The following is a 20,925-nucleotide window of genomic DNA, read 5'->3' as shown; positions in this document are numbered from 1 at the left end:
GGGAACGTGTGTTTGGGAATGTGTGTTAGTTTGGGAATGTGTGTTAGTTTGGGAATGTGTGTTAGTTTGGGGAATGTGAGATAGTTTGGGAATGTGAGTTAGTTTGGGAATGTGAGTTAGTTTGGGTATGTGTGTTAGTGTGGGTATGTGTGTTAGTTTGGGTATGTGAGTTAGTTTGGGGAACGTGTGTTAGTTTGGGGAACGTGTGTTAGTTTGGGAATGTGCGTTAGTTTGGGTATGTGCGTTAGTTTGGGAATGTGTGTTACTTTGGGAATGTGTGTTAGTTTGGGAATGTGTGTTAGTGTGGGTATGTGTGTTAGTGTGGGTATGTGAGTTAGTTTGGGGAATGTGAGTTAGTTTGGGTATGTGTGTTAGTTTGGGGAATGTGAGATAGTTTGGGAATGTGTGTTAGTTTGGGGAATGTGAGTTAGTTTGGGTATGTGTGTTAGTTTGGGGAATGTGAGTTAGTTTGGGTATGTGTGTTAGTTTGGGGAATGTGAGTTAGTTTGGGTATGTGTGTTAGTTTGGGGAATGTGAGTTAGTTTGGGAATGTGTGTTAGTTTGGGGTATGTGTGTTCTTGTGGGTTTGGATGTGTTGTCTTTGTGTTGGGCTGTTGTGGGTCGGGGGAAACGGCGTTTCGCTTCGTTTCATGTACACAAGTGCGTGAAGTGTAGTGACAGCGTTCCTGAGCGCTCCTTATGATTGTGCAACAGTGAAGCTTTCCATGTGTGTAGCAGTGATTCATGTTGTGTGTCTTCACAGTGTACTGTCCCTTTGTCATGAGACACAGCTTCTCCTGAAGACCACGTGACTTCAATACGTCATTTCTCCATCAAGTCGCCCAAATGGACCCTCACGTGTTCCCGCCCCCCCTGAGCAGCAGCCAGTCGATGATGAGCGGCTTGGACAAATCCCCGGCCAGCGGATTCAAACCTGGTCACTCACGGAACAACAGCACCGGGTCTTCCCGGCACTCCAAACAGGTCAGACGAACACCCATGAGTTCATGTATACCATGTGCCCCCCCCCCCCACACACACACACACACACAAACGGTTGAGCTAGCATGCAGAATGTAGATAATGAGCATAATAAATTAATCGGTAAATATAAAACGAGTCGTCTTGGTAACTGGTCTGTCTGTCTGTCTGTCTGTCTGTCACTTTTTTTGATTTTGATGTACTCTGTTGAGGGCGGCGCAGTGGTCAGCACGGTCGCCTCACAGCAAGAAGGTCCTGGGTTCGAGCCCCGGGGTACTCCAACCTTGGGGGTGGTCCCGGGTCGTCCTCTGGGTGGAGTCTGCATGTTCTCCCCGTGTCTGTGTGGGTTTCCTCTCACAGTCCAAAGACATGTAGGTCAGGTGACTCAAAGACATGTAGGTCAGGTGACTCAAAGACATGTAGGTCAGGTGACTCAAAGACATGTAGGTCAGGTGACTTGGCCGTACTGAACTGTCCCTAGTTATAAATGTGTGTGTGTGGGCCCTGTGATGGCCTGGCGGCCTGTCCCGGGTGTTGCCCCACCTACCGCCCAATGACCGCTGGGATAGGCTCCAGCATCCCGCCCCCCCGGCTGGGATAGGCTCCAGCATCCCGCCCCCCCGGCTGGGATAGGCTCCAGCATCCCGCCCCCCCGGCTGGGATAGGCTCCAGCATCCCGCCCCCCCAGCTGGGATAGGCTCCAGCATCCCGCCCCCCCGGCTGGGATAGGCTCCAGCATCCCGCCCCCCCGGCTGGGATAGGCTCCAGCATCCCGCCCCCCCAGCTGGGATAGGCTCCAGCATCCCGCCCCCCCGGCTGGGATAATGGATGGATGTACACTTTATCGGTGGGAGTTCTGCTCTGCATGTAGCCATCCTAGCTGCGTAGCCAGCAGCAGTGGGCAGCCACCATGCAGCACCCAGGGACCAACTCCAGTTCGTCTTGTCCTGCCTTGCTCAGGGGCACAGGCAGGGGTACTAACCCTAACATGCATGTCTTTTTGGCTTTGTGTGTGTGTGTGTGTGTGTGTGTGTGTGTGTGTGTGTGTGTGTGTGTGTGTGTGTGTGTGTGTGTGTGTGTTCATCAGTCTCATCACTGGGAGGTGATGGATGACCTGCAGCAGATGGAAGCATGTTCAGTGCCCGGCTCCTCAACGGACCTCAGTATTCCCGGGATCTGTGAGGGTTTTCTGATGAAGAGGAGGAAATACCCTCTGAAAGGCTGGCACAAGGTGAACCCAGCGACACAGACCCTTCCTGTCACTCAAACATCACAGGTTCAAAGTCTGCGACGGCTCTTACCACACAAGCAGCTGGCTAGTCACACAGCCTCCAGTGTGGAGGGCTGTCGACCGCTTGGTGAATCGCTCGGCAGCCGCCTCCTCTCCCTGGCCCAGCTGTTTTAATACAACACACGACAGGGAACACTGGGTTAGTGAGACACACAGAGTGGTGGTGTTGTGCGTGCACACACTGTGTTGATGTGAGATGGAAGGAGCAGCAGTAAATACGAGAAGCTGGATGTAGACTTGTAGTAAACGGCCATATTTACTCCACAGAAATGCTCCGCCCCCTCTGTCGGTCCGGGAGGGCTGCAGACTACCACATGCCTCCTCCCATTCATGTGGAGTCGCCAGCCGCTCCTTTTCACCTGACAGTGAGGGGTTTCACCAGGGGGACGTAGCACGTGGGAAGATCACGCTATCCCCCCCAGTTCCCCCTCCCCCCTGAACAGGCACCCCGACCGACCAGAGGAGGCGCTAGTGCAGCGACCAGGACACATTCCCACATCCGGCTTCCCAACCGCAGTCACGGCCAATTGTGTCTGAAGGGACGCCCGACCAAGCTGAAGGCAACACGGGGATTCGAACCGGCGAGCCCCATGTTGCTAGGCAACAGAATAGACCGCCATGCCACCCGGTCGCCTATAGCCTGCCATATTTTTAACCTACATGTCAGCAAACACAGTACAATGGTCTGGGGTTTAGTTCCTCAGATATCTGGGGAGTAGATGTGGCACGTGAGGCAGGGTAAGAGTTCCTCCATGCCCCGTTTATTTGTCCTTCCCTGTTTAATGCTTTGTTTTGATTGGTCCTCAACAGAGGTACTTCTTGTTGGAGAGGGGAATCCTCAAGTATGCCAAGACACAGCAGGACGTAAGTTTTCATCACGACTCTAACCTCGTCCACAGTGAACACATCACACTCCTATGCACACGGACACACACAGCAGGAATGCTGAACAACGAATGGTCAGTGGCAGAGGATTGTGGTTTTTCAGGGCAGCAGATGTTTGCAGATGACATTGTGATGTGTAGTGAGAGTAGGGTGCAGGTGGAGGAGAGCCTGGAGAGGTGGAGGTATGCACTGGAGAGAAGAGGAATGAAAGTCAGTAGGAGCAAGACGGAATACCTATGTGTAAATGAGAGGGAGGACAGTGGAATGATGAGGATGCAAAGAGTGGAGGTGATGAAGGTGGATGAGTTTAAATACTTGGGGTCAACTGTCCAAAGTAACAGGGAGTGCAGTAGAGAGGTGAAGAAGAGAGTGCAGGCAGGGTGGAGTGGGTGGAGAAGAGTGTCAGGAGTGATGTGTGACAGAAGGGTACCAGCAAGAGTTAAAGGGAAGGTTTACAAGATGGTGGTGAGACCAGCTATGTTATATGGTTTGGAGACAGTGGCACTGATGAAAAGACAGGAGGAGGAGCTGGAGGTGGCAGAGATGAAGATGATAAGATTTTCATTGGGAGTGATGAAGAAGGACAGGATTAGGAACCAGTATATTAGAGGGACAGCTCAGGTTGGACGGTTTGGAGACAAAGCAAGAGAGACAAGATTGAGATGGTGTGGACATGTGTGGAGGAGAGATGCTGGGTATACTGGGAGAAGGATGCTGAATATGGAGCTGCCAGGGAAGAGGAGAAGAGGAAGGCCAAAGAGGAGGTTTATGGATGTGGTGAGGGAGGACATGCAGGTGGCTGGTGTGACAGAGGAAGATGCAGAGGACAGGAAGAGATGGAAACAGATGATCCACTGTGGCGCCCCCTAACGGGAGCGGCCAAAAGTAGTAGTAGTAGGAGTAGTAGTAGTAGTACTAGTAGTGGTAGTAGTACTATGAGTAGTAGGAGTAGTAGTAGTACTTGTACTAGTACTAGTAGGGCAGCAGATGAGTGGAACATCAGCATTTGAAAAGCTGCTCAGTCAACCTTCACAATGTTTTGTGACTTGGCGTTTCAGATCCAGAGAGGGAAGCTGCATGGTTCTCTGGACATCAGTGTGGTTGTGATGTCCGTCAACAAGAAGTCCAAACGGATCGACCTGGATGCTGGAGACAACCTCTACCACATCAAGGTACTGCGTTCTCTTCATCACAGTCAAAGACTGCCGTCATCTCACCTGCTGCGTCTGTTCTGTAAATGGTGGATGTCATGTTGTAGTGAACACATTCACTCTTTCTCTTTTCCCTTATGAACTCTGGCCAATATCTGTCTGTCTGTCTGTCTGTCTGTCTGTCTGTCTGTCTGTCTGTCTGTCTGTCTGTCTGTCTGTCTGTCTCTCACTCTCTCTGTCTCTCTGTCTCTGTCTCCTCTCCTTCGTAGGCCAAGAGCCATGATCTCTTCTACATCTGGCTGACCAAGCTGTGTGCGCATCGTGTCTTTAAGAAGAACGAGGCCGTGTGTGTCCATCATGGCGTCCTCCATGCTCTATCCTTTGGGCAGGGCACCCTGCCGGCCAGCCTGGCCCAAAGAAACCAAGCCAAGGTCAGTAGAACCAAGACGTGTGTGTGTGTGTGGGGGTGGGGGGGTTGTTAAACTACGGTCTTACTTGGTCTTCAGTTCTTTTCAGAGTATAAATTAGAAAAGGGCTGGATGTACGTATGTAGTATGTCAGTAACATGTGGCAGTCTGAGGACGGATGTCCTTGCCTGCCTAAGTGTTGGTTTCATTATCATGTGGAATTGGCACATGGGAAGGACCATGTGTCAGCCCTGTGACGGCCTGGCGGCCTGTCCAGGGTGTCTTCCCGTCTGCCGCCCAGTGACTGCTGGGATAAGCTCCAGCATCCCCGCCACCCCGATTGGGATAGGCGGCTTGGATAACGGATGGATGGATGGATGGATGGATGGATGGATGGATGGATGGATGGATGGATGGATGGATGGATGGATGGATGGATGGATGGATGGATGGATGGATGGATGGATTCCATCAGTTTAATCAAACCAAAAGAAGAAAGCATTGAATTCAATACAAGTTAATACCAAAGCAAAATCAACCAATGCCAATGAAAACGGTATAAAGCAAACCTCTGAAAACATGACAGACAAATACACAGTAGTCATGAAAACAGATGCCATCATATTGATCAGGTTCACACTTCCTCTCTGTCCATCTTGTCTTCTACACCTTTTTTTTCTTTCCTTCATTTCCCTATACATCTCTGAAGCCATTGGCTGTGGTTTTGCCTTTTGAAGCTAATTTATTTTTGAACAATTGATTCTCCAGCTGCCACACTACGCCAGCTTGGCATCTGTGCACCAAGCGGAGCTCGGCATCCCGGCGGCTGCCGTGACCTCTCAAGCTGGCGTCACCAGCAAGGTGTCAGCCTGGCTCCAACAGACCCACGACACCGACGCAACGTCACAGGGTGAGAACATGGGAAATACCAGTAAGGTGACTTCCCTGTGGAGCTCCGCCAGGAAATGAAATTTGAAATTTGTTTCACTAGTAGAAAATCCTTGATTGAGAGGAACGACACGTCATGTACTGAAACCAGAATGAAGATTCTGGGACATTAAGTTCAAACTTTATGCATTCAAACCCAGGGCCTACTTGCTGTGAGGTGGCAGTGCTAACCACTGGGCCACCATACCGCCCATGGTTCTGATTCTGAATCATATTGGGATTATAAGATATATGAAGAACACAATGAGGAGCATGCCAAGCGGTGTCCAGATGCCACCAGAACAGCTTAGGACCTGAGCCACACAACCACCATCACCATGTAAACCTGATAGAAGGGCAGACCACACATGCACACAAGAGAGACTCACATCACACCATTCACACACGTGGGAGACGAGACAGGAAAAACATATCAGGCACACATCGGAGTGAGAGAAGGATATAACATTGAAACAGGATAGCGAAATTATATTGATTTATAAGATACATTAAAAAGTGGGTAACACTTTAGTATGGGGAACATAAAAAACTTCATTACTAGTGAATTAGTAATGATCAAGATGTCACTTTAGTATGGGGAACATATGCTAAGTAACAAAAACTTAATTTACAGTAATTTAACACTATGAACACTCGTAGTTTTGTGTGTTTTTATGTAAGAACAGAGCATATTTATTAAGTGTTAGTAAGGCAGAATAACTCTTCTTGTGGTACTACCACCTTATAAAGGCCATACTAAGCAAAGCATATTGAGATGGTACTACTAATAAGCAATACTTCTGAGGTTATAGAGGGAAAACTCATAGTTAATGGCTTACTGGTTGTATAATAAGGCCATGCAGAATAAGGCATTCATGAGTACGTAATAATGACCAATTAAGAGCCAATGTATTGCTAATAAGCACCTGATTAATGGTGACTACGTTCCCCATACTAAAGTGTTACCAAAAAGTGTGATGAGGGGGATGCCAAGCAGTGTCCAGGTGGTGACCACTGGCACCATGGAGACCTGGGAGGAGGGCAGACTACACGTGCACACAGGGGAGACCCACATCAAACCACTCATACACAGAAGCGAAAGGAGAAGACATCATTCAGAGAAAGAGAAAAGACGTGAGAGAAGAGAGCAGTGTGCAATAGTCAATAATCTATATGCTATAATCTGGTCGGCAGAACAGTGGTTGGTAAATTCATTGAGACAGAAACTGACCCACCATGCAGTCCAGGTTGTGAAGCACTGAAAGGCAACTAATTGTAAGCTAAGGCAAAAAGATGAGTTTCAAGTTTGGATTTAAAGGACTCAACAGACTCTGATTGTCTGATGGCAGCAGGCAGGTTATTCCACAACAATGGAGCCCGATAGGAAAAGACCCTGCCACCAGCTGACTTCTTTTTAACTTTGAGTCCTGTAATTTGAGAACGAAGAGCTCGAGATGGCATGTAATGCACGGTTTAAGGAGATCAGACAGGTAGGATGAAGCAAGCCCATTTAGGATTTTATAAGTCAGCAGAAGCACCTTGTATTCTGATCTAACATGGATAGGAAGCCAGTGACAGGATACAAGAATTGGTGTAATGTGGTCAAATTTTTAGTTTTAGTTAGGATTGAACCGGCTGAAGACTTTTAGGACTAGCATGGCAGACCTGAGAACAGAACATTACAGTAATCAAGTCTGGATGAAACAAATGCATGTATTAGAGTCTCTGCGTCAGCCATCAGCAGGAAAGACCGGATTTTAGCTATGTTATGTAAGTGAAAAAAGCAGTCTTGGTGACATTTTTTTTAATGTGCTTATCAAAGGAAAGGCTGGGATCAAACGTAACACCAAGATTTTTGGCTGCCACACTTTGTGAAAACACAGAGTTGTCGATTGTTATCGTTACTTGATCAAATTGGTGTCTGTGTCTAGCAGGGCGAATGACCAGCATCTCGGTTTTATCCGAGTTTAAAAGCAGAAAATTTAGTAACATCCAGTTTTTCACAGCAGCCAAGCAGGCCTCTAAGTTAGTCATTTGAGTATGATCATCAGCTCTTATAGGCACATACAGCTGAATATCATCCGCATAGCAGTGGACATTTATTCCATGACTGTGTATAATTTGGCCAAGAGGTGAAATATAAAGAAAGAAGAGTAGAGTGCCAAGAACCGAGCCCTGGGGTACGCCGTATATAATGTTAGGGAATTTCGATGTAATATTATAGTAGATGCAGTTTGTTCTCCCAGATAAGTAAGACTTAACTGAAGAGAGAGCTAAGCCAGAGACACCAAAATTACAGTTTATTCTGCAGGTAAGGGCGGCCCCAGAAGGAAGGCCAGATATCAACAAAGCCAAATCCTTGCTCATTACAAAATGAGCCAGCCAGTGGTTCATTGAAATGAGCCTACTGTACATCTCATCATTACCCCTCATGGGTAAGGGACCAGAGACAATCGATGCCAACACATCTTTCTGGCCAATTCAAGTGTCCTGACTAGGCTGGCTTTTGTGATCGCTGATTGCTTCATCCTAGCATTATTGTTGCCAACACAAATAACAATGTTGCTGAAAGTAGTGGTGCTGTGTGCCTGGGTTCCCTGATTCTCCCTCCATGATACCAGCACCCTAAGATTATCATCTGTGTCGGAGACTCTGGCCCTGGGTAAACGGCGAACCAAGACTGGTGAAGCTAATCTGATATTGCGGATAATGGAGTCTCCTATCACTAGCATGCACTGCTTTAATCTGTTGACAAGAGTAGGAGAGGCATGCTGGCTGATTGGACTTCTAACAGGGCTGATGTAACCAGGTTAAATAAGGGGCAAAAACCGGTTTGCAGTCGGGAGAGGTGACTTCAGACCAGGCCACACGACCGGGGGCTTGCTCTTGCGAGCCTTCCCATGCCAGTAAACAGAGACAAACTCTGCCTCATCTTCCAAAGCTTAGCTAGTGCTAACAATTGGCTGAGCTAGTGCTAACAACAGCAGGTCTCCTGTCAGGCCCAGGACTAAGGCTATCTGGAGTGCCCGTCACGTCTAATGTAATTGCAGCCAAAAGAAGCTGCTCTAACTCACGGACACCCCCCCTAATAGAGACAACCTATCTGTAACTGAGGAACAGTCACCACACGCCATTGTTTTAACGAGGCTGCTTTGACTGCAAATGCAATAAAGCTAACTGCTAAACTAGGCTAAACTTGAAGCTAGTAACAAAGTTAGGAATGAGAGGCTGCCTACTAAACACGAGTCGTTTGAGAAAGAAAACTAGAGAATCTAGCGATAAATGAACCAAGCACAGAACATAGCGAAATCAGTAGGACAAATGCAGAGGTTAGGGCAGAATATTGAGAAGAGAGAGTAAGAGAATAGACACACGTTATCAATCCCACGAAGCCAAATCTCACAAAGGCGGAAGCCGGAAACAGCTGGCAGTGATGAGCAGACAGTTTGCAGACAGCTGGCAGTGAAGGAAAGTTAAAGGAAAAGTTAAAGTATTAAAGGTTTAAAACGTATCAGGAAGTGAATGATGTGGTCAGTAAAACCAAGTCTTTAACCTTGACTGTAAACCATCTATAACCCTGATAATACACAGGGCGGCGTCGTGTTAGCCTGATCTAATCCACAATCTTCACAAGAACCACTGTTAGAGTATTTGTTTTCCTCAAACATTATGGTCTTGATTTCTGTTATTTTTCAGCAACTGATATGTTGAACTTCAGTCTTAAAATGCAAGAAATTAAAGGGTTAAGTAAACTTTCTATCTTAATGCTGACCACTAGTGTTCAGCGTTTTGAGTAACTACAAATTAAAATAGACAAGCTGCTTCACAAAACAGCAGAACTTATTGGCCAGCTCGGTTTTCCTTTATTCAGAAGATGTAACCTTGGGAAAAAAAGTTTTATCCATCCCTCAGGCTCCGTAGTCCTCTAGACTGACTGAGTAGTCCCAATTCTGACTTCGCCCTCAGATCTGACTCGCTGTCATGTGGAGCTGGCGGAACTGGCCCAGCTCATACAGAAATTCCATTGGCTGGAAGGAGACTTGCCAATCACAAAGTCAGACCTGGAGATGAGAATCAGCATGCAGGCAAGTGGTCTCTGTCAGCCAATCCCTGCTCTAACAGACTAACATAGTACCACAGTTCATACTTACACACAGACAACAGTACTTCTATCTGACTAAGATAGTACCACAGTACATACTAATAAACATGGTACATAGACAACAGTACCTCTAACAAACAATTATGGTACCACAGTACATACTGATACACATGGTACACAGAAAAAAGTACTTGTGTATATATATATTTTTTTCAGTTGTTAACTGAACTTTGTCTGGTGTTCTGTTTTAGAACCTGTCTCTGGAGAAACCCAAGAAGAAGAGTGGGAAGGTGTTGGGTCACTCCAGAACCCTGTCCCGGGTAGAAGCCATGGGTGGGATGGTATGTGTAATTAATCTCTCCCTGTAGATCGTTATAGGTTTACATGGGAAACGGGCTCAAATTAATGCCACCCATTTTGAATTTAACTAATTGAAATTCATCTCAACCGTGTTTTTAAATAGGGGTTGAGTTCTCTACTTGGTTCAATTCTGTCAGCTGACTCAAGACACTATTTGGTTTTGGTTTGGACATAGATGGAATGTCTTTCCTCCCTGGAGCTTTATTTTTTCTCTCTTTTTTAATTATTTTATCATTTTTAGTCCTTTTCACGCCTTGATCATCCTCTGTACTTGTCTCCTTGCCTCTCCCCTTCTGTCCTCTGTATAGTTCACATCCAGCCACCTGAGCACCGCTACCAGTTCTGGCCACTTGGGAAAGTCAGTGCAGTCTATCCCAGAATATGTGTACTCCCAACTGTCCAATCCACAGGTCACCTCCCCCGAGGCCAAGAAAATCCAGCAGGACATCTTCACTGTGGCCCAGAAGAGTAAGAACACCTCATCCCTCCTTCAGCTATGTTCGGTGCTAATGTCCCTTCAAGGGAAAAGCTAGCAACTAGATGCTAACATCACTCGATACATGCTAAATGTTGACCATTGATGTGTATTTATTGTTGTTAGAGCCACACCTTAACTGTAAAGCTAAACAGATATTCATGTGTACATTCCTCACCTCCTCTGAATATATTAAAATAGATACCAGAAAATATTTACACCCAAACTGAAATGAGTTAGAATTCTTATGTCAAGATGGAAACCAAGCCAAATGTGAGAATGCTCTGAGGGTAGCGGAGTGACAGAATAATTCACAAAGCCACTCATCAAAACATTTGGCATTTGAATTGGTTAAAACCAGTTTAATAGCCAGATTGTTGGGAACACACATCCATCATTCAGGATGGCAGGTATGTACTGACCTTTATTACTTCAAATCAGGCGGCGTCTTAACACCTGAAGGACTGACATCTACAGATAAATGTGATGGGTGTAAGGGGAGGGCACTGTGTGATATGGGTCATAGATCATTTAGTCATGTGAGCGACCCTAGAGGGTCCAGTATGAGTTAAACAGGGTACTGATAACTGGTCTATACCATTGCAGGTCCAATGCATATGATGTCGTGTATGTTAATGTTTCAAGTTTTCATGAAGTATGTAGTCATCTCATCTCATCTTCAGCTGCTTCTCTGGGGTCGGGTCACGGTGGCAGCAAGCTAAGTAGGGCACTCTAGACATCCCTCTCCCCAGTAACGCCCTCCAGCTCCTACTGGGGGATCCCAAGGCATTCCCAAGCCAGATTGGACATGTAGTCCCTCCAGCGAGTTCTGGGTCTACCCCGAGGTCTCCTCCAAGTTGGACATGCCCAGAAAACCTCCAAAGGAAGGCGTCCAGGAGGCATCCTAATCAGATGCCCGAATCATCTCAACTGGCTCCTTTTGATGTGAAGGAGCAGCGGCTCTATTCCGAGCTCCCTCCAGATGTCCGAGTTCTTCACCCTATCTCTAAGGCTGAGCCCAGACACCCTACGGAAGAAACTCATTTCAGCCGCTTGTATCCACGATCTCACCCTTTCGGTCACTACCCAAAGCTCAGGACCAATGGTTGAGGGTTGGAACGAAGATTGACTGGTAAATTGAGAGCTTTGCCTCCCGGCTCAGCTCCCTCTTCACCACAACAGTCCTGTACAACGTCCGCATTACTGCTGATGCTGCACCAATCCACCTGTCAATCTCCCGCTCCATCCTCCCCTCACTCCTGAACAAGACCCCAAGATACTTGAATTCTTTCACTTGAGGCAGCAACTCATCCCCAACCTGGAGGGAGCAATACACAATTTTTCGGTAGAGAACCATGGCCTCAGACTTGGAGGTGCTGACTCTCACCCGACCATTTCACACTCAGCTGCACACCACCCCAGTGCACGCTGGAGGTCACGTTCTGATGAAGCCAACAAAACCACACCATCTGCAGCGCAGAGATGCAATTCTGAGGTTCCCAAAACAGACACAGTCTTCACCTTGGCTGTGCCTTGAGATCCTGTCCATGAATATCACAAACAGAATCGGAGACAAGGGACAACCTTGGCGGAGTCCCACACCCACCAAAAAGATGTTTGACTTTGTGCTGAGAATGCGGACACGGCGCTGACTTTGGTTATCCAAAGACTGGATGGCTTGAAGCAACTATCCCGGTACCCCGTGCTCCTGCAGTATCCCCACAGAGGGCCCGGGGGTACACGGTCGAAAGCCTTCTCCAAATCCACAAAACACATGTTGACTGGCTGATCAAACTCCCAGGCCCCCCTCAGCACTTCCGCAAGGGTAAAGAGTTGGTCCATTGTTCCACGGCCAGGACGGCATCCGCATTGTTCCTCCTGGATCCAAGGTTTGACAATAGGTCGGGGCCTCCTTTCCAGCACCCTAGAGTAGACTTTCCCAATAATAACAATACATTTTATTTGTGGGTACCTTTCAGAGCACTCAAGGACACCTTACAAAACTGTTAAAAACCTGCAGCACAAGTCGGGACAATAATAAGTTAATACAACAGATGGGTACAAAATCATCATCTGCACATAACTCATGTGGGTTTAACCATTGAAGTGGGATCAGACTGAATATGCCAGTTTGAAAAGGTGCGTTTTGTGATGGGATTTGAAGGATGAAAGAGAGTCAACGCTGTGAATGTCTTGTGGGAGAGAGTTCCAGAGGCGGGGGGCAGAATGGCTGAAGGCTCGAGACCCAATGGTAGTGAAGTGGGCAGATGGTGTAGTGAGTTGGAGAGCAGAAGAGGATCTGGGAGTGCAGGAGGGCGTGTGGATATGAAGGGGTTCAGAAAGATATGAAGGAGCTGGGTTATTAAGGGCTGTAAAGGTGAGGAGCAGGACCTTGAAGTCAGTGTGGTATCTAACAGGGATTGGTGTTGATAAAGTGTGTATTCATGGTCTGGGGTATTTACGAAGGGTTCATTTGTGGTTTGTGGTTTCAGTTCATACCTCGCTGAAGTCGGTCCATGAGGTTCTGACTCTGGAGAGAGAGAAGCTGAGACAGGCCTGGACTGGACAAGAACCCGGACACAACACCTCCCAACACTTAGCCAAACTCCACAACACACCGTCTGAGGTACAAACACACACACAAATCTGGTGCAGACACACACAAACAGTGATTGAATGAAAGAGAGCGAGAGCGAAACCGTCCAGCAGGTTTGGGCTGTTTGTTGGATGAGCGAGTCATCGCAGCCATGCTTTGTCTTCAGTGGTGACTCACGTCTCTCACTCTCAGTGGCGTGTGTGTGTGTGTGTGTGTGTGTGTGTGTCTGTGTGTGTGTGTCTGTGTGTGTGTCTGTGTGTGTGTGTATGTGTGTACTGCTGCTTAAGTGAAAACTGGAATGTATACACATGTAAGAATAAGCATGCCTACATACATTTGCATGTATGTGCGTGTGTAAATGCATTTGTCTATGCGTGTGTTTAGCTTGATATGCAATCTCGTCTGACCAAAGTCCACTCGCTCTCCCTGTCCTCTGATTCTACTGGGGAATCCTTCTGCACTGTCCAGCAGGACCAGGTCTGTCAATTCTGCTCCGTGTGGTCCTCCTCTTGTGTTACATAGCACAGCTTCAGGAACACTTGTGGTAATACTTGATAATTCTTTAGCGTGATGAATGTGAATTGACTCGTCCCCAGATGGTGCCCTCCTCCTCCTCCTCCTCCTCGGGCCGCCGCTGCCATCGCACCCCCTCGGTGGCAGAGTCCATGGCGGAGTATTTTGATGCCTATGAGGTGATCATGTGTGAGACGTCGTCGGAGGCGGAGGCGTCGGATGAGTCGGGTCTGAGTGACATCACCACCACCAGCAACTCTGAGCCGGAGGAGGGACACGGTGACTGGCTTCTCCTCTATCCAAACTAACAAAACGAGTAAAATATAAACCAATCCGCTTTTTATCAGCCCGGATTCTGAAACAATGAAATTCACCATCTGGAGTGAATAAGTGGCCTTCCTAAATCTACACAATTGCCCCTCTGGGGACAAATAAAACCTGCTTGACTTGACTTAACTAAATCTGCTGAACACAGCTGTAGAACTGAACCAGGTGACGGGTCTAAACACAGCTGTAGAACTGAACCGGGTGACGGGTCTAACCACAGCTGTAGAACTGAACCAGGTGACGGGTCTAAACACAGCTGTAGAACTGAACCAGGTGACGGGTCTAAACACAGCTGTAGAACTGAACCGGGTGACGGGTCTAACCACAGCTGTAGAACCGAACCGGGTGACGGGTCTAACCACAGCTGTAGAACCGAACCGGGTGACGGGTCTAACCACAGCTGTAGAACTGAACCAGGTGACGGGTCTAACCACAGCTGTAGGGTTGCCTCACCCGAGACCACCCAGTTGGCTGACAGCAGACACTGAAACTCATTTAAAACGTTGGAATGGAGGATCTAAACTCCTTCTCTTTCTTTTTCCCACCCTCCAGCTGCTGCCACTTTCAACTACCGAGCCAGTGTGTCCAGCGCCCCAGATAAACCAAGCCCAGTTCCCACTAATACCGGTAAACCTGCTTCTGGTGCTGAACCTGGATCAGCTGTGGTCTGACCCATGTGAAGGACAGTGCTGTCTGATTTCTGGACACTGTACTCTCTCTCTCTCTCTCCCTCCCTCTCTCCCTCACGCTCTCTCTCTCTCTCTCTCTCTCTCGCTTTCTCTCTCCCTCCCTCTCTCTTTCACTCTCTTTCTCTCGCTCTCTCCCTCACGCTCTCCCCCCCTCTCCCTTTCTCCCCCCCTCTCCCTCTCTCCTCCCCCCTCTCTCACTCGCTCCCCCCCCTCTCTCTGTGTTTGAAAGACTAAGTTCTGTCCTTTATTCATCCCTCTGTCTTCTCTCCATTCTGTTCACTCCCTGACCACCTGTTTACACTTAACAAAAACGGTCTTGACTAAATCTGATGGCTAAATGTAAATCTAAGTATAAACGGACCCAAAACGCCTTTGAGCAGTCAGCTTTAAATCCTTCTTCCATGCAGCTCTGGTCTGTTTGTACTTGGATGTTTATGTGGTTGGACCAAATCTAATGGCTCTCAGATTATTCAAGACACCTTCTTATGCTGAAGTGTGGACAGGGATCAGACGTTTGCTATCCTTGAAAGCATTTTGGACATATTTTGGTCTTCAGGAGGAAGTTGTTTCATCCTGTTGAACTCTGTCGGGTATCTTGCAGGTCGTCGTATGGTTCTTGATGCCCCAGGAGGCGACAACAGTCACATTGGCATCATGACCATATTGTACAACAACATCGGGAAGGATCTGTCCAGGGTGTCCATGCCGGTTCTTCTCAACGAGCCGCTTTGCCTGCTGCAGAGAGTCAGCGAGGAGCTGGAGTACTGCCACCTGCTGGACATCGCGAACCACACGGACGACCCCTATGAGAGAATGGTAAGGACCCACCTGGGATTTGCTTCAGTCAGGTCCTCATCTTGGGTAACCTCCCCGTGGTCCGTGTTAATAGCTAGGGAGTTGGACTGGTGCATAGTTCACCAGTGTGTTCCTTGAGTACAGTTTGGGTAAGTCTGTGTACTGGTGAATGAAAAGATATTGTTGGTGTGGACCTGGTCCATTGTGCGCTGACACAGCAGAGCAGCAGTGCCTGTGCGTTGTGTTGTGATTGTACTGAACAACACAGGCTGTGTTCGAATTCAAATGAGGTGGGCGTCTGGGTGGAGTGGTGGTCTATTCCATTGCCTACCAATGTGAGGATCGGTGGTTCGAGTCCCCGTGTTACCCCCAGCTTGGTCGGGCGTCCCTACAGACACAATTGGCCGTGTCTGTAGGTGGGAAGTCGGATGTGGCTATGTGTCCTGGTCGCTGCACTAGCGCCTCCTCTGGTCGGTCGGGGCACCTGTTTGGGCGGGAGGGGGAACTGGGGGGGGGAGTAGCGCTACGTCCCCCTGGCGAAACTCCTCACTGTCAGGTGAAAAGCAGCGGCTGGTGGCTCCGCATGTATGGGAGGAGGCATGTGGTAGTCTGCAGCCCTCCCCGGATCAGCAGAGGGGGTGGAGCAGAGACCGGGATGACTAGGAAGAGTGGGTGATTGGCTGGATACAAATGGGGAGGAAAAGAGGGAAAGAAAAAAACAATTCAAATGAGGTTTAAAGAGAGATAGTCGGCTGTTTGGTCCTGTTCCTCAGAGTGTGAGTGTAGAACCCTCGGAGACTGGAGCAAGGGTTCTGGACTGGAGTAGCAGCAGAAACAAGGCGTGGTTGGTGAAATAAGACTGTTGGAAAATGTCCCTCCCTGGTGTTTAACCTTTATCTCTGTTTGTATTAGTACTTTAAGTCTTGGGATTCCTGTCTCCAGGTTTATGTGGCAGCGTTCTCCATCTCCGGCTACGCCTGGGCCTCCTGGAGGAACCACTACAAACCCTTCAACCCTGTCCTGGGAGAGACGTACGAGAGCGACCGCCCGGACCGCGGCTTCCGCTACGTCAGCGAACAGGTAGACTGTCAGATCGACGGGTTTGTCGCTCACCAGTTGACAACACTGTTATCAAAGGGAGCAACTCCACTGAGCCGGGTCTATCCTGACCCGGTTCGCTCCAACACTAGGGACCTCTAGATGTCTGTTGGCAGAATGCTTGATCCCAAAGTAGTAGTTGAGTGCAGCTGCTCGGCTGCAGTAGTAGTCGTGGACTGGCCATACTGGGGAAGTCCAGATCTGAATGTGGGAATCTAGCCTAGCCTCTAGCCTAGCTAAACATCAGGAGTAACAGGGGCAGATATCTGCTAGATGTAGAAGTGCTTGATCTGAAACGTGCTTTAGGATCCTTTCATTTTGTGTTTTCAGGTCAGCCACCATCCTCCCATCTCCGCCTGTCACGCTGAGTCTGAGAACTTCACCTTTTGGCAAGGTAAGACCGCCCATCACCTGTCCTTTACACTTGCCAACAAAACACATGGAACAAGTCACCTGTCCTTTACACTTGCCAACAAAACACATGGAACAAGTCACCTGTCCTTTACACTTGCCAACAAAACACATGGAACAAGTCACCTGTCCTTTACACTTGCCAACAAAACACATGGAACAAAAGAGGTTTGAAAGTCTCTCTGTCGCCCCTGCTCTCTTGCTCGCTTGCTCTCTCTCTCTCTCTCTCTCTCTCTCTCTCTCTCTCTCTCTCTCTCTCTCTCTCTCTCTCTCTCTCTCGGTCTCTTTCTCTCTCTTGCTCGCTCGCTCGCTTGAGCTCTCTCTCTTGTTCTCTTTCTGTCTCTCTGTTTTGCTCTCTCTCTCTCTTGCTTGCTCTCTCTCTCTCTCTCTCTCTCTCTCTGTCTCTTTCTCTCTCTCTCGGTCTCTTTCTGTCTCTTGTTCTCTTTCTGTCTCTCTGTCTCTTTCTGTCTCTTGCTCGCTCGCTTTCTCTCTCTCTCTCTCTCTCTCGCTCTCTGTCTCTTTCTCTGTGTCTCTCTTGCTCGCTCCCTCTTGCTCTGTGTGTGTGTGTGTGTCTCTGTCTCTCTTGCTCTGTCTCTCTCGCTCTGTCTCACTCTGTCTGTCTGTCTGTCTGTCTGTCTGTCTGTCTGTCTGTCTGTCTGTCTGTCTGTCTGTCTGTCTGTCTGTCTGTCTCTCTTGCTCTGTCTCTCTCGCTCCGTCTCACTCTCTGTCTGTCTGTCTGTCTGTCTGTCTCTCTCAGATCAGAGGTGGAAGAACAAGTTTTGGGGGAAATCTGTGGAGATCATCTCATCTGGTCCGGTTAATGTGACTCTACCCAAGTACGTCAATCTGTTCATCAATGAACATTTTAGGTTTAAGTTTTTTTTTTGTTGACATTATGAATTTAATTTTTGCTAGTTAAAATGACAATGGTTTATCTGAAATACACTAATCAAAATATAATGTTTGACATCAATAATTAGCATTTGCACAAATTAAAATTAGAACTTCCCTATAAATGATAGGAGGAAAATCTCATTCGCACTTGTTTAAATTTAATCTGGAGTTTTTGATTTTTGATTTGGCATTATTCAAACTGGTACAAAGTGAACTATAACAAGTTGTCATTTCATTTCTATACCAAATGTAAGGAAGTTCCGTGTCAGTACATGTGACACGTGTTGTGGGCATGCTCGCTCTCAGCAGTGACTGGGGACATATATTTCAACTGACATACTTGTAACCATACCATATGTTTCACCTGGCATGTCGGTAAACGGACCATATATTTCACCTGACATGTCAGTAAACAGACCATATATTTCATCTGATGTGTGTAAACAGACCAGATATTTCACCTGACGTGTGTAACCAGACCATATATTTCATCTGACATACCTGTAAACAGACCATATGTTTCGCCTGACATGTCGGTAAACAGACCATATATTTCACCTGACATGTTGTCAGTAAACAGACCATATATTTCACCTGACATTTCAGTAAACAGACCATATATTTCACCTGACGTGTCAGTAAACAGACCATATATTTCACCTGATGTGTGTAAACAGACCATATATTTCACCTGACGTGTTGGTAAACGGACCATATATTTCACCTGACATGTCAGTAAACAGACCATATATTTCACCTGACGTGTTGGTAAACAGACCATATATTTCACCTGACGTGTCAGTAAACAGACCATATATTTCACCTGACGTGTCGGTAACCAGACCATATATTTCATCTGATGTGTGTATAAACAGACCAGCTATTTCACCTGACATGTTGTCAGTAAACAGACCATGACTCCTGGTTTTCACGTAGCCGCCCTCGGCAGACCACCCCCAACCTGTAGGGTCACAACCTAGCAGGCAGATGCTCCAGCATTACTTCATCTCCTGCATTACTTCATTGCAACCTCGCAGATGTCTTCTTTCTAACTGAACAAAGCTCCGTCATTCCTGCAGTGGTGAAGGGGGGCGCTGTCCCTTCTAGCTTTACCAAAGCTGCGATATGAAACATGGAAAACCTGCAAGAACTGTGCTTTGACCCGGAGTCCTTTCATACCCTCTACTGCAGGTTTTCCCTTTCCCTGAATGTACCTTTTTACCTGGCTGTAACTACAGTATTTATACTCATGTAGTATGTGTACACCGTTATAAAACATAGTCCTTTTTATTTATTTATTTGTGTTCTTGAGGCTTTGGGGTGGGGGGGGGGGGGTTGTGTAATTTGTGTACCTGTTCCAAAAACACTTGAAAATCTGAAAATGAAGTTAAAAAAATCAGAGAGGGTTTGAAGCTAAACCAGATTGTGGTGCAGCTGGATGCTGCTCGTGCTGGTTAACAGGCTGCTTGTACACCGTGCTGACGTGATGTGGCGGCCGCGTGCCCACACACCCGTCTGTTGACGTTACACTAGGCTGCATAACACTACTGTCCTCTTTTACCCCACCCCCACCCCACCCCGCCCCACCCCACCCCCGGTGTGTGTGTGTGTGTGTGTGTGTGTGTGCAGGTATGGGGACCACTATGAGTGGAACAAGGCGGTGACCTGTATCCACAACGTGTTGAGTCAGCAGAGGTGGTTGGAGCACTATGGTGAGGTGGTGATCAGGAACACACAGAGCGACTTGTGCACCTGCAAGATCACCTTCGTCAAGGTCCGTTCACACACACACACACACGCACACACACACACACACACACACACACAGTTTCCATCATGTGGATATTCGCTAGTCATATTTACTTGTCCGTGGTATCAGTATATTTACTTGTATCAGCATATTTACTTGTCCGTGGTATCAGTATATTTACTTGTACATGGTATCAGTATATTTACTTGTCCGTGGTATCAGTGTATTTACTTGTACATGGTATCAGTATATTTACTTGTCCATGATATCAGTATATTTACTTGTCCGTGGTATCAGTATATTTACTTGTCCATGGTATCAGTATATTTACTTGTACGTGGTATCAGTATATTTACTTGTCCATGATATCAGTATATTTACTTGTCCGTGGTATCAGTATATTTACTTGTCCATGGTATCAGTATATTTACTTGTACGTGGTATCAGTATATTTACTTGTCCGTGGTATCAGTATATTTACTTGTCCATGGTATCAGTATATTTACTTGTCCGTGGTATCAGTATATTTACTTGTCCGTGGTATCAGTATATTTACTTGTACGTGGTGTCAGTATATTTACTTGTCCGTGGTATCAGTATATTTACTTGTCCGTGGTATCAGTATATTTACTTGTACGTGGTATCAGTATATTTACTTGTATCAGTATATTTACTTGTCCGTGGTATCAGTATATTTACTTGTATCAGTATATTTACATGTCCGTGGTGTCAGTATATTTACTTGTATCAGTATATTTACATGTCCGTGGTGTCAGTATATTTACTTGTATCAGTATATTTACTTGTCCGTGGTATCAGTATATTTACTTGTATCAGTATATTTACATGTCCGTGGTGTCAGTATATTTACTTGTATCAGTATATTTACATGTACGTGGTGTCAGTATATTTACTTGTATCAGTATATTTACTTGTATCAGTATATTTACCGGTCGTCGTGCTGTAGGAACATTGAATGTGACACACAGACCAGCTAGACTTGTTGAGTCGGGGTCGTGGGGCATCTGACGCCGGTCTTGGATTATGTCACACTACAACAGGGTTGTCGGTCCCGACGTTCATATTCGGGTCCGACACTGAGCGATGGTCGGCGGCAGCGACGCAATCGGGTCAAATCGGCCTGAATTCATGTAGTTGGAGCGGGGCATAACGGCCCTGACACACCAGGCCAACGGCCCGCCCATGTCGGGCGCCCTTATAAACAATACAGTGGCTGCAGGTACCCCACCCTTATAAACAATACAGTGGCTGC

At 47.2% G+C, this 20,925-nt stretch overlaps 1 protein-coding gene across 1 annotated transcript in view; it reads left to right on the top strand.

Moving 5' to 3' along the window:
• Window positions 1–20,925, top strand: part of LOC130119215 (oxysterol-binding protein-related protein 7-like) — a 56,428-nt gene that overhangs the window by 16,300 nt on the left and 19,203 nt on the right. The window contains exons 2-18 of the mRNA XM_056287650.1: window positions 764–984; window positions 2,069–2,212; window positions 3,083–3,136; window positions 4,216–4,329; window positions 4,578–4,739; window positions 5,484–5,625; window positions 9,609–9,727; window positions 9,996–10,085; window positions 10,413–10,572; window positions 13,072–13,205; window positions 13,772–13,967; window positions 14,568–14,642; window positions 15,306–15,520; window positions 16,442–16,579; window positions 16,928–16,991; window positions 17,766–17,844; window positions 19,532–19,676. Coding sequence (XP_056143625.1) covers window positions 847–984; window positions 2,069–2,212; window positions 3,083–3,136; window positions 4,216–4,329; window positions 4,578–4,739; window positions 5,484–5,625; window positions 9,609–9,727; window positions 9,996–10,085; window positions 10,413–10,572; window positions 13,072–13,205; window positions 13,772–13,967; window positions 14,568–14,642; window positions 15,306–15,520; window positions 16,442–16,579; window positions 16,928–16,991; window positions 17,766–17,844; window positions 19,532–19,676 — 2,169 coding nt within the window. The 5' untranslated portion in view covers window positions 764–846. The remainder of the gene's footprint in view (window positions 1–763; window positions 985–2,068; window positions 2,213–3,082; window positions 3,137–4,215; window positions 4,330–4,577; window positions 4,740–5,483; window positions 5,626–9,608; window positions 9,728–9,995; window positions 10,086–10,412; window positions 10,573–13,071; window positions 13,206–13,771; window positions 13,968–14,567; window positions 14,643–15,305; window positions 15,521–16,441; window positions 16,580–16,927; window positions 16,992–17,765; window positions 17,845–19,531; window positions 19,677–20,925) is intronic.

Source organism: Lampris incognitus, chromosome 10 (genome assembly GCF_029633865.1).
Source record: "Lampris incognitus isolate fLamInc1 chromosome 10, fLamInc1.hap2, whole genome shotgun sequence".
NCBI classification, from domain to species: domain Eukaryota; kingdom Metazoa; phylum Chordata; class Actinopteri; order Lampriformes; family Lampridae; genus Lampris; species Lampris incognitus.
Note: the sequence above shows the minus strand (reverse complement) of the source record. Positions and strands in the feature narration are given on the sequence as shown.